This window comes from Eptatretus burgeri, chromosome 10 (assembly GCF_056783735.1).
Source record: "Eptatretus burgeri isolate ZD-2024b chromosome 10, Ebu_testis_v1, whole genome shotgun sequence".
NCBI lineage: Eukaryota > Metazoa > Chordata > Myxini > Myxiniformes > Myxinidae > Eptatretus > Eptatretus burgeri.
The window spans coordinates 43,268,379-43,280,733 of NC_140970.1; the positions used below are offsets into that span (position 1 = coordinate 43,268,379).

At 43.8% G+C, this 12,355-nt stretch overlaps 1 protein-coding gene across 1 annotated transcript in view; it reads left to right on the forward strand.

Moving 5' to 3' along the window:
- The first annotated feature begins 419 nt into the window (after nt 1–419).
- LOC147018422 (uncharacterized) overlaps nt 420–12,355 on the forward strand; it is a 28,510-nt gene continuing 16,574 nt past the window's right edge. The window contains exon 1 of the mRNA XM_085898041.1: nt 420–634. Within this exon, the coding sequence (XP_085754167.1) occupies nt 602–634 (33 nt within the window). The 5' untranslated portion in view covers nt 420–601. The remainder of the gene's footprint in view (nt 635–12,355) is intronic.

Genomic DNA, 12,355 nt, shown 5'->3' on the forward strand with positions numbered 1-12,355 from the left:
AGATAAGCTGCAGGTTAAGTGCTCCTAATTGTTTACTCTCAGTATTAAGATGTATGTGCCTCATTGGTTATATATACATATATCGTCTGAATGACTCACTTTTCTCACTGTTTTTAATAACAAAACAAACCTCATGAACAATGCTGACAGGTTGCAATATTGACACGAAACAAACAAAACATAAAGTGAAAAACGTCTCTTTCTGGCTTTGTCACGTATTTTACAAGCCGCAGGTAAGGAGCCTTGCGGATGAAGGTACATCTTATGGTACATGTTGTGGTGCATCTTATGGTACATCTCATGGTACATAACGTATCCCTTTAAAACGTCACGCATTCGTGACGTTCCCATAGGGGGCGGAGCTGTATGTGGATAATGCAGGTGGGCGTGGCCGTGGTGTTTATGAATAAGATAAGGTAACTGCGGGGGGGGGGGTCGTGTGTTTCGGTTAGCAGGTGGATGTGGTCGCGGGTTAGAATCGGACCGGTTGATGGACGATGGCTTCGATGTGTTAGTTTTTAGTTCCCTCTGAGTTTTATTACAGATTTCTCCGATTTACTTCGATTCGACCGCTTAATTCTCCACCGATCAAAGTGCGAGAATGATGCATTCTGCGAACAGCAACGGATTCAAGGTGAGAAATCCCCTCGATCGGCACCTCGCTCACCCTCTCGTACCTCGCTCACCCTCTCGCACCTCGCTCGCCCTCTCGCACCTCGCTCACCCTCTCGCACCTCGCTCACCCTCTCGTACCTCGCTCACCCTCTCGCACCTCGCTCACCCTCTCGCACCTCGCTCACCCTCTCGCGCCTCGCTCACCCTCTCGTACCTCGCTCGCACCTCGCTCACCCTCTCGTACCTCGCTCACCCTCTCGCACCTCGCTCACCCTCTCGCACCTCGCTCGCACCTCGCTCACCCTCTCGCACCTCGCTCACCCTCTCGCACCTCGCTCGCACCTCGCTCACCCTCTCGCACCTCGCTCACCCTCTCGTACCTCGCTCACCCTCTCGCACCTCGCTCACCCTCTCGTACCTCGCTCGCACCTCGCTCATCCTCTCGTACCTCGCTCACCCTCTCGCCTCTCGCTCACCCTCTCGCACCTCGCTCGCACCTCGCTCACCCTCTCGTACCTCGCTCACCCTCTCGCACCTCGCTCACCCTCTCGCACCTCGCTCACCCTCTCGTACCTCGCTCGCACCTCGCTCATCCTCTCGTACCTCGCTCATCCTCTCGTACCTCGCTCACCCTCTCGCACCTCGCTCACCCTCTCGTACCTCGCTCACCCTCTCGCTCACCCTCTCGTACCTCGCTCACCCTCTCGCTCACTCACCCTCCCAACTGAACCCGCTAACTCTATCCCCATTTGTATTCCCCTGTTATATACATTATACACACGATATTATCAATGACGTCAGGTTTTCAAGATGGTGTTACTTACCATACGGTTACACCATCGTGGCGATTCCGATCCTTGGCAGGGTACAACTGGGGATTGAAATGTTTGTGGGTTACATTTATTTATTTTATATACAATACCTGTACGTGCATGGGAATATGGCTGTACACGTAGATTGCGACAAGTCACAGGTGAGCTGTGACATTGATGTCCTTTTTAAGAGGCCTGCTGGAGGGAGGGAGGGATAACAGGTTATATTGTTCATGTTTTAAGAGCAAGGTGTGGGAAAAAAAAAAAAAAACGGGTTTACAATTTTCGGTTATAAACTACTCTACGTTTATTCAGAAGGTTGTCCTGTATTTGTCAGGAATGTCAGATATGTTGATTAACAAAACAGGTATGCAGCTCTGGTACTGTCAAAAGCATGATCTGGCCCTCTTTGTTAGCAACGTCATTAGAACAATATGTATGACGTCACAAAATATGTCTGACATGCCATGCCACAACTTGATACCATTAGGGTAATAGTCTCCATTTCAAACGGGTCTTCTGAGATTCTGAGATCTGAGTCTTCTGAGGTTTCACTGTTTAGATTTGCTGACCCGACCCACAAGCTCTTGGTCGAAATGCGTGTTGTATGACCATAATCCCACCCTCCCACCCCCCAAAAGCGTACACCAAGAGCTCACGGGTCGGGTCACCAAATCAGAGCAACCGTCCCTCGTCTATACCACTGATCTTGTGTGCTCTCCTAACCTGACCGAACCCATGATCCTCTTGCAGGTTACAGTGTTTCTCTTTCCTTTGTTTGAAAAAAATACATCAATCTCTATATATCCTTTTCCTCTTTGTTGGTTATAATTGTTTTCACGATATATATATATATATATATATATATATATATATATATATATATATATATATATATATATATATATATATATATATATATATAATCCAAACATTGGAATGGGAGTTTGTATCAATTGTTTGGTAGAACAACCCTCCTGACTTGACTGTGAGTAGTTGCTATGGACCACCGATTGGAAATGGTCGTTGCTGTTTTATAACTTTTGTAATTCCTGTACCTTGGTTTTTTTTTTCCCTGCAACCATGTGATATCCACGTACCCAAAGTCCACGAGGTGGTGTGTGCACGTTGAGGTGTAAAGGTAATGAGGAATGCTGCTAACGAGTTGCATTTCAGACGCGTCTGCAACCCTTGCACGAAGTTTGCGTTCAAAGGACATGGACGCATGATCTGCCGTATGAGCTGTTGTGCTCGTATAATGGCAAATCTAATCGTCAGAGGACTTGTGCACATCCCAAACGAGGCAAAGTTCAAGGTGCTTTCACACCGAGAGGCTCGTGAGGGCCAGAGCCGGGAGTATTTACTAGTTTGATCTTTCATTGTTGGATTACGAGATTGATGTGAACCCGAATTGCAGTCGATATGACCCTGGTTCAAATCCTGACCCAGCTCTAAACTCTCATCCTGGTGTTTCGCAATGTGTGCCGTCCCTCAAATGGCCGTTAAACCGGGCATCACGTTTGTCCACTTTTAAGATCCCACGGTGTTCTTAACGAAGAGTAGCTGAGCTATCGCCGCCACCGTGGGCAAATTACAAATTCCTGCCCAAACACCTGCTCGTAGAGGAATGACAAACCACCCAGCATGACCCTCAAGCCAAGAGACCGCTTCGGCAAAACCAACACTTAACGCAGAGTATGGTACATCAGATCGGATGATCATGGATGATGTCACCAGTATCTTTATCAATAGGTAAACCACAAGTAACCTGGAAAACCGATTGGAAGCTTGTTTCTCAAGTTGTGAAGATTCGAGGATGGTATCTGTGAACTGTTCTTTTTTTTTTAACCATTATTTTCGGCACCTCTGACATAATCTGTAAGTTATTTGGAGCGTCATTGCTTGGTAACTGTGCATCGTATTCATTTTTTTCAGAACAAGTGGTAGATGACTTAATTAAACACAAAATCTACAGTACCCACTGTATCCCCACCCCTCCCTCGTTGAGATGGGCAGTTTGTAGAAGTTGCTTTAATAAGTCTTGAGGATTTGAACCTTGAACCAGGGGTGTCCTGCTCTGTCAGCTTGCTATCGCTTGCCAAGCCAGCCGTTCCTTATAAACCGCTTCGTTGGCATGCTTGCTTGAGTGCTTAAGCGACTTAGCAAGCCCTCGACAAGCTGATTGATGATAGAACACATCCCAGTCTTTGTAATTAATCTGATAATGCAATCATAAAATCATGTTATTATTTATACAAATTTGTTTCAGGCAACGTGCATTGTGCCATGAATATTTAAATTTGCACAATAGACACAAAGCGCTGGCATGAGATACCCGAGCCTGACTCGTCGTGGTTCCTCCGAAATCCCGAACCAGCTGTTCGACGTTTATACACGACACTGTGCCAAGCTTGCTTTGAGTTGGTGTTCTTGAAAAGCTTTTTTTAAACTCTGCTTTTCTTGCCATTGCTTACAAAACAATAAATTTTGTTGTTGTTGCTTTTTTGCCTCTACGTTGCGAATAACAGAAGTGTTGCAAGTCTGGGTGCATTGCACCAATAACAAAAGCTGAACTCGAGTTTCTACCAACCAACAAGATTTCCAAGTAGTACACGAGACACCAATTCCAATGTGCCATGCACCATACTCGAAATGGACAAAACTGCAAACCGATATATACAAATCTGCTGCTGTTGTCCAAATAGTTGAGGTTGTCTTGGTTTCTATGAACTGTAGAAATTTCTGATAAATATTTGTTGCTTAAGGACAAATTCGGAGGATATGGTCACAAATGTATGAATCATCTTCGTCGAGATAACTTTTATAATGCCTTGTCTTCTCCATAGAGATCCATCGACGTCCTGATATCGATGAAAGGGCCAAATTTGGCCTGTGGCAGCCATTTTATTACCCTTACCACCAAAGGTGAACGGAGATGTATCAAAAAGTTATGGACGGATCCGAACGGAATTTGGTGCACAGGTTGGGTGTGTGAGGTGGAAGAATTGATTCAATTTTGGTGAAGATTGGAATCTGGATTCAGATACTAGAAATTTTAAGTGATTCTTCACAATTGAGATATAGGGCCAAAAAACGATATGCTGTACTGCATGATATCTCAAAAAGTTGTGGACCCTCAATGGCAGAGGTCCCCTAATAATAATAACCCCAGCAGGAAAGATCAATTTCTAGCCACACTGACTTTGATAAGAGAGACGAGTCTGTTTAGGAATCTTTATCCTTCATCCATGTACTATGCCTTGTGTTTGCATAATGGTTAAGGTGGCTGACTTTAGGTCTGAAGGTCTTAAGGTCTTGAGTTCAAGTCACTGTCATGCCGTTGAATTGACGCCAGGTGGGTTGACTCAGCCTGTCATCCTTCTGAGTTCAGAAAAATGATGACCTGCTGACTGGTAACGGGCACTACATTTGTAGCACAGCCACACTCCCCAGAAAATGATGCATCCACAGATTGCATACAAATAAATAAAACTCCAGGTGTAGTACTTTCCTGGCATCGGGTTTCGATTAATCCTCCCCCATAATAGGAAAGAGATGAAAATATTTTGTGGGAGCTTGTTAGTGGTTCAGATGGACAGCACCTGCATCATTAAACATTATATGCTTTTGCTGCACAGGGTGTTGCTTTCATTGGTCCTCTGCATTACTTTCTTGCCTTGGTCTTGGCTGCAGATTTTGAAGCACGAGTGCTGGTGGCAGTGCCCCCACATAATCGCTAAGCTGGCAAAGTCCCCTCCGTGAACCTAGTCACATGTCTCTGAAATACTCTAAGGTTTGTTGATTGGGCTTTGATGGCTTAGCCATGGTCGATGCCTGGTGTTGGCTTAATGGTGAGGGTGGTGGGCTTTGGATCCTCGGGTCCTGAGTTCAAATCCCGCTCGGCTGTTGAATTAATACCAGGTGGGGTTTACTTGGCCCGTCATCCCTCCGAGGGCAGCAAAATGAGTGCCAGCATCCTGGTATACTGTGTCGGAGTGGCGACCCGTCCAGGATTGTGCCCAATAGCCGAGGAGACTGCTTAAGCAGCACCAACGCTCTGCACGGAGTATGGTCCCAATCTCCTCCTCCTCCATGGTCTGATAGGTAATCCTATTTGTGAAAACCCTTCTGGAACAAATGGGTTCAGGGTGATGTTATCGCTGTCTGTCTGCTGGTTGCATCATTTATAAAGCTTTTTCAAAGCAGTGCCCTCCTGCAAGATATTTGGCTCGGGTGCCGTTGATGCATCCATGCTTCACGAAAGCCATTATGGAATCTTATACGTCCACCAAGTAATGCTAGCACATAGGACACCAGGCTTAATATCCGTCTGAAATACGGTGCACTTTGTGATGCAATATGATGATTTATACTCAGGTCAGGAACTTAGAACAGACAGTCAAAGGTGCATGCACCACCTCTGATCTACCCTCTCAGCCCTTTCTGTCTCTGTATATGGTTAAGTTGTGAATCAAGCGGACCCTTTATAGCCCACTTTCCACCATACCAGGTTAACAGGTGTAAGGGATGCAGACACTTGAAGGGGACCAAACAACATGTGAATCCTGAAGCTGCAAGGTTTGGGGTCAGATTATGGACCTTATGCATGACCGCTTGTTATCCCCACACTTAAAAAAATAAATAAATAAATTTAAAAACCAGTGGGATATTTTCATCTGTCTGTCTGTCCATCCGTCATGCTATCTCCTAAACGGTTGTGCAGAAATTTGCCAAACTTGGCAGTTATAATCACCACTTGGCATGAAAGTACAAGAGCACTGTGGGATCAAGAGGTCAAATACTGTAAAATGCAATTACAGGGGCATTTTAAAACTTTTTTTTTTAATGAAACTTTGTATATATGCAGTCAACATGGTGGCCTAGGAGGAGGGGGTGGGTGGCTGTGCATTAAATATGTAACGATATTTTTGGATTTGACTCAGTTCATGCCCCAGAGGTTGGGGACTTGGGGTAACAGGGGACAACACTGGAGTTGTTTTGTTTGTTTGTTTTTAACTCTAAATTTGATATTGGGTCATTCCTGGTGGAACTTTTTGTCATCCTTCAACTTTGTCTTAAGTGTTGGGAGTTTCGATGGCACGCTGTTAACTTCGCACTAGTATATATTATTTGCTAGCACCACAGAGCTCTCTCTCTCTCTCTCCATTGATTCCTTTAATTTACAATCTTGTTTTTTCTTTTTACTCTCATTGTAATTCATTCCTTTATCATGTGAGTGGTGTATTTGTTTGATATGCTAATCATGTGTATGGACTGTGGCCCGGTTACCCCCCAATTTGGGTAAGACCTGGGTCTACAGGGTAAACTAGGACTCCCTCGAGTCAAATGAGGCCCCACATGTCTCTACGATGCAGAATTGACAAGTTGTGGACCAAGTAACACGCCACATTCAATCTATTTATTACGTATGCAGTTGACCTTTTTTTTTTTTCCTGGGGTCACCGTCGGTATCGATTGAATTGCTATCTAAACCTGAACACGAAGTAATAAATGTTTGCACCATGAAAGTACCGCTGCACGAGCACCACGGATTAACAACTCGTACAGTAACTGCATCAGCACACACCTTTTTACATCGGTCCAGATATCGCGTGTTAAATACCGTGGGATTGTCAGTTTGATGGAGTTGTGGAAATTATTCTTGGTGGATCAGAGATCCCTCATATAATTCAAAGATCCCTAGGATAACTAGTTATTCCTTTGTACGTGTTTTTTGATCATGGTAATATCAGAGATGTCAAGTGGGTTGAGGCGGTCTCTGAAAACACGTTTGTGACGTCTTGCATGGCGATAATCATCATTGTGACCCATTTCCATTAAGATCACTATTTGGAAACTCAAAGGTTGGTGTTTAAGGATTGTGTGGGGTGGGGGGAGTGCTAACTTGAGGAATATTTGAATATGAAACGATCCTCATTAAGGATGTCCTTCAGGGGAAATTTGGGGAAATATTTAAGGAGATCCTCAAATCTTTCCTTGATGCTTTATGCAACTGGGCCTATGTCTTTGACTCTTTTATCCTTTTGTACTCTCATATCTTTCTGCCAGTAGATTTTGCAATTTCATCACCCTTGCCTTGGTCGTGTCCTTCAGCCTTTTAAGGCATTAAAGTTTTTTTTTTTGTTTTTTTTTGAGCATTGGATCAACCATTGTGTTGCAAATGATGCTAATTTAAGACCAAGACCGATCTTGTAAACATTTGCAAATCCAAGTGACCATTGCACACCACCTTCTTTTTGACTGGTTGTCAAGCATGGCAATTCCCTGTGAAGATCTTCCATTTCCTCCTCGCATGCCATCCTTGGTGGAGGTGTAATTGATTAAATGGCTCGTTGCAGTCTTTCATTGAAGGCTTCCTTGCTTGAAATGCCAGAGTTAAGTTTTTACTTTATCAGTGCTATATATGGAAAACCAAAGTTGGAGTATCTTCTCAAAAAAGTCACTTAGGCTACATATGAGAGCCTACCTGATATGCTCAGCTCATTGTCTTGGCAGGGATCACTTTTCATTTCTCCAGACCATGGAAAAAGAAAAGAAAACCTGGCAAATCTTCTCAATAATAATAACAATAAAAATAGTTGTCATTCCTGCCGGTCCCAATTAATGTTTGTTTATTTGGACAATGTATAATGGTGCGTTCATTGCCAAAAATAATTTAAAAAATGAAAAAATCACTCATTGTGACACTTGGTGAAACAGAACGGCACTCAGTAGAGCACATGCTTCCGCCAGGCTGAACAGTTTACATTTTGTATCCCACTGATAAGTCAGACCATAACCAAAGTCGAATCGGCTTGTTCTTGTCACATAACCAACTCATCCACATAGTTTGTCAACTCGTCCACAACTTTTTGAGATGTCATGCTATCCATAGTTTTGGTCCCTCTCAATGGTGAAGAATCGCTTAAAAATTTCTCGGATACGGATTCGTATCTTCACCAAAATTGAATTGAACTCGTCCTTGTCACACACCCAACATGTCCACAAAGTTTCTGTGCAATCCAGCCATAACCTTTTGAGATATTGTGCTGTATGTCATTTTTGGCCCTATCTTTCGGTGGTGAAGAATCACTTGCAAATTAAACAACTCTCGTATCTGGATCGGGATTCGGATCTTCACCAAAATTGAATCGATTTGTCATGGTCACACACCCAACTTGTCCACCAAGTTTGATCCGAATCTGTCTGCAACTTTTTGAGATATCGTGCAATATCATTTTTAGCCCCGTCTCTCAATGGTGAAGAATCACTTTTATAAAATTCTCAGATTTGGATCTTCACCAAAATTAAACATTGCTGTCCTTGGCCAGTCACCTACATGCACACAAAGATATATCAGTACAATTGCTTGAAAACTGTAGACAAAAATTGTGACAAATAACCAACAAACACTACAGACCAACATACTTGGTAATACATTTTCGCCAAGTAACAAACGGACCCAAATGCAATACCCTCTCCTTCAGCGGGGGTACTAACCTGATGTACATGCATGAAGCAGAAACATGCATACAGCTTATGTGCATATATATATATATATATATATATATATATATATATATATATATATATATATATATATATATACATACATACATCGTAGTTATGTACCTGGGATTATTCCAATTGCACTGGGCTATGGACCTACACCCAGGCCGAAGACCTGATGCCTGTCGATCTGTGCTGCATCATGCAATGGCAGCACATGATTTTATTGGGTTGCAGTCAGGCCAGCTGTCTAGCCAATGTGTGTAAATCGGTGGTTGGAGTCAGGACAGCTGAAAACTGACCCATGTATAATGTTGTACTGTATTTCTAAGTCCAAAACGGGCATAACTGATAAATTGACGAAACACTCTGAAACTCGAACTTGTTCTATAACTTAAAATATCACCATGTAACAAGTTTCAGTTGAATGTGTTAGAGTATGGGGGGGAAAACGTCTGAAAAACCACAGTTGGGACAGAGTGATGGACAAACTGAGAGCAAAGCTATTGTTCCCTCTGGTGAGACTGGAAGGAGACTAATAATCATCTTCGGTTGGTGTATTTCTGAGCTGCCTCTCAATGGCAATGGCTCTGGGACCATCCGACAGTTTTACTTGATGAGGCATCCTTTGCCATTATTTGTTTCTACAGTTACATATTTACAGGTACTCTCTGAGAGCGTATTCTCTAATGCTCAACCAATGCCACCAACGTTTGGCAAGGCCATGCCCTCCCCGTGCCTATTCATCTTTGTGTCGTGAACACACAATTTTTCTCCGATGGAAGCATGCTGCAAAGCATCATGTAATGTTTTCACGTTCCGAACTGACTTGGTGTTGCAGAGTGGTGTCTCGTTTTGCTTGTCGGTATTAGAAATGTTATCTCTTGTCCTATGCCGATGACATATTTGTAATGATGTCATGGTGGATAATATAACACTATTTTGGATAGAATGAACTTGTTTTGAAATTGGACGCCATCGGGTTAACTATCTTAACTCGGAGCTCAATTTCTCTAAGAACCTGATTTTAACCCAAACTCTTGTATGATTATAATAGTTTGCTGACAATACATCGGATTTCTCCCTCCTTTGGGGAAATTTATATTGATCATCCTTTCTGCTATATGAATGTTTAAGATCCCTGGAATCTTCATAAACATACACATCTGGGTTTGTCCTTTGACCACATTCTCTGTAGAGGGTCAAGAATAGTTTTGACCACCTAATCAATGTACCTTTTGCAGTTTGTTTGTTTGTTTGTATTGCTATGGGATTTTAAGCTTGCTATTAACAACAATTTGAATGGTCCCAATTATTTTCAGCTTGTGAGGTCGGCCAGGTAAAGTAAAGAAAAGAATAACAAGTGGAGTTACATTCAAAGTACACCGCCCCCATGCCAAATGCAATCAATAAATCAATCCCCCAGTGATGCCATCTTGCAGTACATGGAGACTGAATTGGGAGGAAACTGTGTACAATAATTGATTGATTAATTGATTGTGTAATTAAAATGAGTTAATAGTAAATATAAAATAAATTTCTTAATCAATTGGCTAATGGCATACCAAAACCGCTACCATTTAATCCGAATCTAACTTTTTGAAAATTAGGTAATTCATCAAAATGAATTTTTTTTTTTTTTTTTTTTTTTAATATACCTTGGTCGAGGCTCGTATGAGAGCTAACACACAACTCACAGCAAGGAGGCATGAGACAAGAGGGGCGGGAGTGGAAGGGACAAAACAGTGGGGAACAGACACATTAGGTGAACTGTGGAAGGGAGAGGGATGGGGATGGGACGGGGAACATGGCGAGGGGAAGATGGACATTAAAGGGACTTTCAGGAAGGAAAGCAGGAGAATTGAAGGAAGTGGGCTTGGGTGGATTATCGGGGGTAGAAAAGATCGAGGATTTGGATGGGGGAAGATAAGAGGTTGTGGTGAACAGCTGTTTTGAAAGCCTGGAGGGAAGAATGGGAAAGAATAGAGTGAGGAAGTTTATTCCAAAGGCGGGAAAAAAGAGGAATGAAAGAGTGAAGATGAGCAGTGATTCGTGATTTTGGTAGTTTTACCAGAAGGGGGTTGTTGGCGGACCTTGAGCGCCCTGTGGAAATGTGGTTGGGACAAATCACAGAGAGAGCAGGGGGGGCAAGGCTGGAGAGGAGTCGGTAGAAGACAGAAAGACCACCGACCAACCTGCGGTGATTGAGTGAGAGGCCCAAAGACTCAGCTTCATTGCGGGAGATGCCAATGATCTTAAAAGCCCTAGTTTCGACAGCGTGAAGTCGAGAAAGGTGGGAGGCAGGAGCACCAGCCCAGAGGGGAGAGCAGTACTCCATCAGGCTATGGACAAAAGCTTTGTAAGTGGTCAGGAGCTCAAGAGGGCCGAGGAAGGACTTTGCACGACGGAGGATTCCCAGTCGGCGACTGGCTTTTGAGGCAAGGTTGGAAATGTGACTTTCCCAGGAAAGGTCATGGCAGATAGTGAGACCTAGAAGCTTGAAAGAAAAGACTTCTTCCAGAGGATTGTTGAGAAAGTGGATGGGGGGGTTTTGTAAACGGTCCTTTTGAAGAGACATAGTGAGAGTGTGAGATTTGTCTGGATTGAAAGACATGTTCCACGTGTTGGACCAGTTTGTGATTTTATCCAGATCTGCAGTGAGCGAAGAAGCTGCTGCTTGCCGGTCTGAGGGATAACAGATGGTACGGCAGAGGGTGGAGTCGTCGGCAAAGAGAAATAGAGGATTTTCCAGAGAGTCCGAGAGATCATTGATGAAAACCAGAAAAAGAACAGGGCCCAGAATGCTACCTTGAGGAACTCCAGCCTGCACAGGAAGAGGGGATGAAAGAACTCCATTTAGGGCCACACGTTGACTGCGACAGGAGAGGAAGTCTGCGAGCCATGAGTGGAGATGGCCTTGAATACCATGGGAAGAGAGTTTGGTGAGTAGTGCAGGGTGCCAGACTGTGTCAAAAGCACGTGATATGTCCAGGGATACGGCTCGGATTTCCTGTCTGGCATTGAGGACCTCCATCCATTGATGGGAGAGCAGAAGCAGCATATCCAGGGTAGAGTCACCTGGTCTGAAACCAAATTGATGATTGGAAATCAAGCCATTGGAGAAGAGGAAGGATTTCATGTCTGAAGCGATGATGGATTCCATCACCTTGCTGATGATTGGGAGAAGGCTGATTGGTCTGTAGTTACAGGGATCTGTTTTTGCACCTTTTTTATGCAGGGCAGTGATGTTAGCAGATTTCCAAGCAGATGGCAGATGACCTTGGGCAAATGAAAGGGTGAATAGAACAGAGAGAGGGTGAGCAAGAGCAGAAGAGCAGGCTTTGAGGACACGTGGGCTGATGCCGTCTGGACCGGTTGCAGAATCTGACTTGAGGTTTGAAAGCAAGCTCTCCACCTTG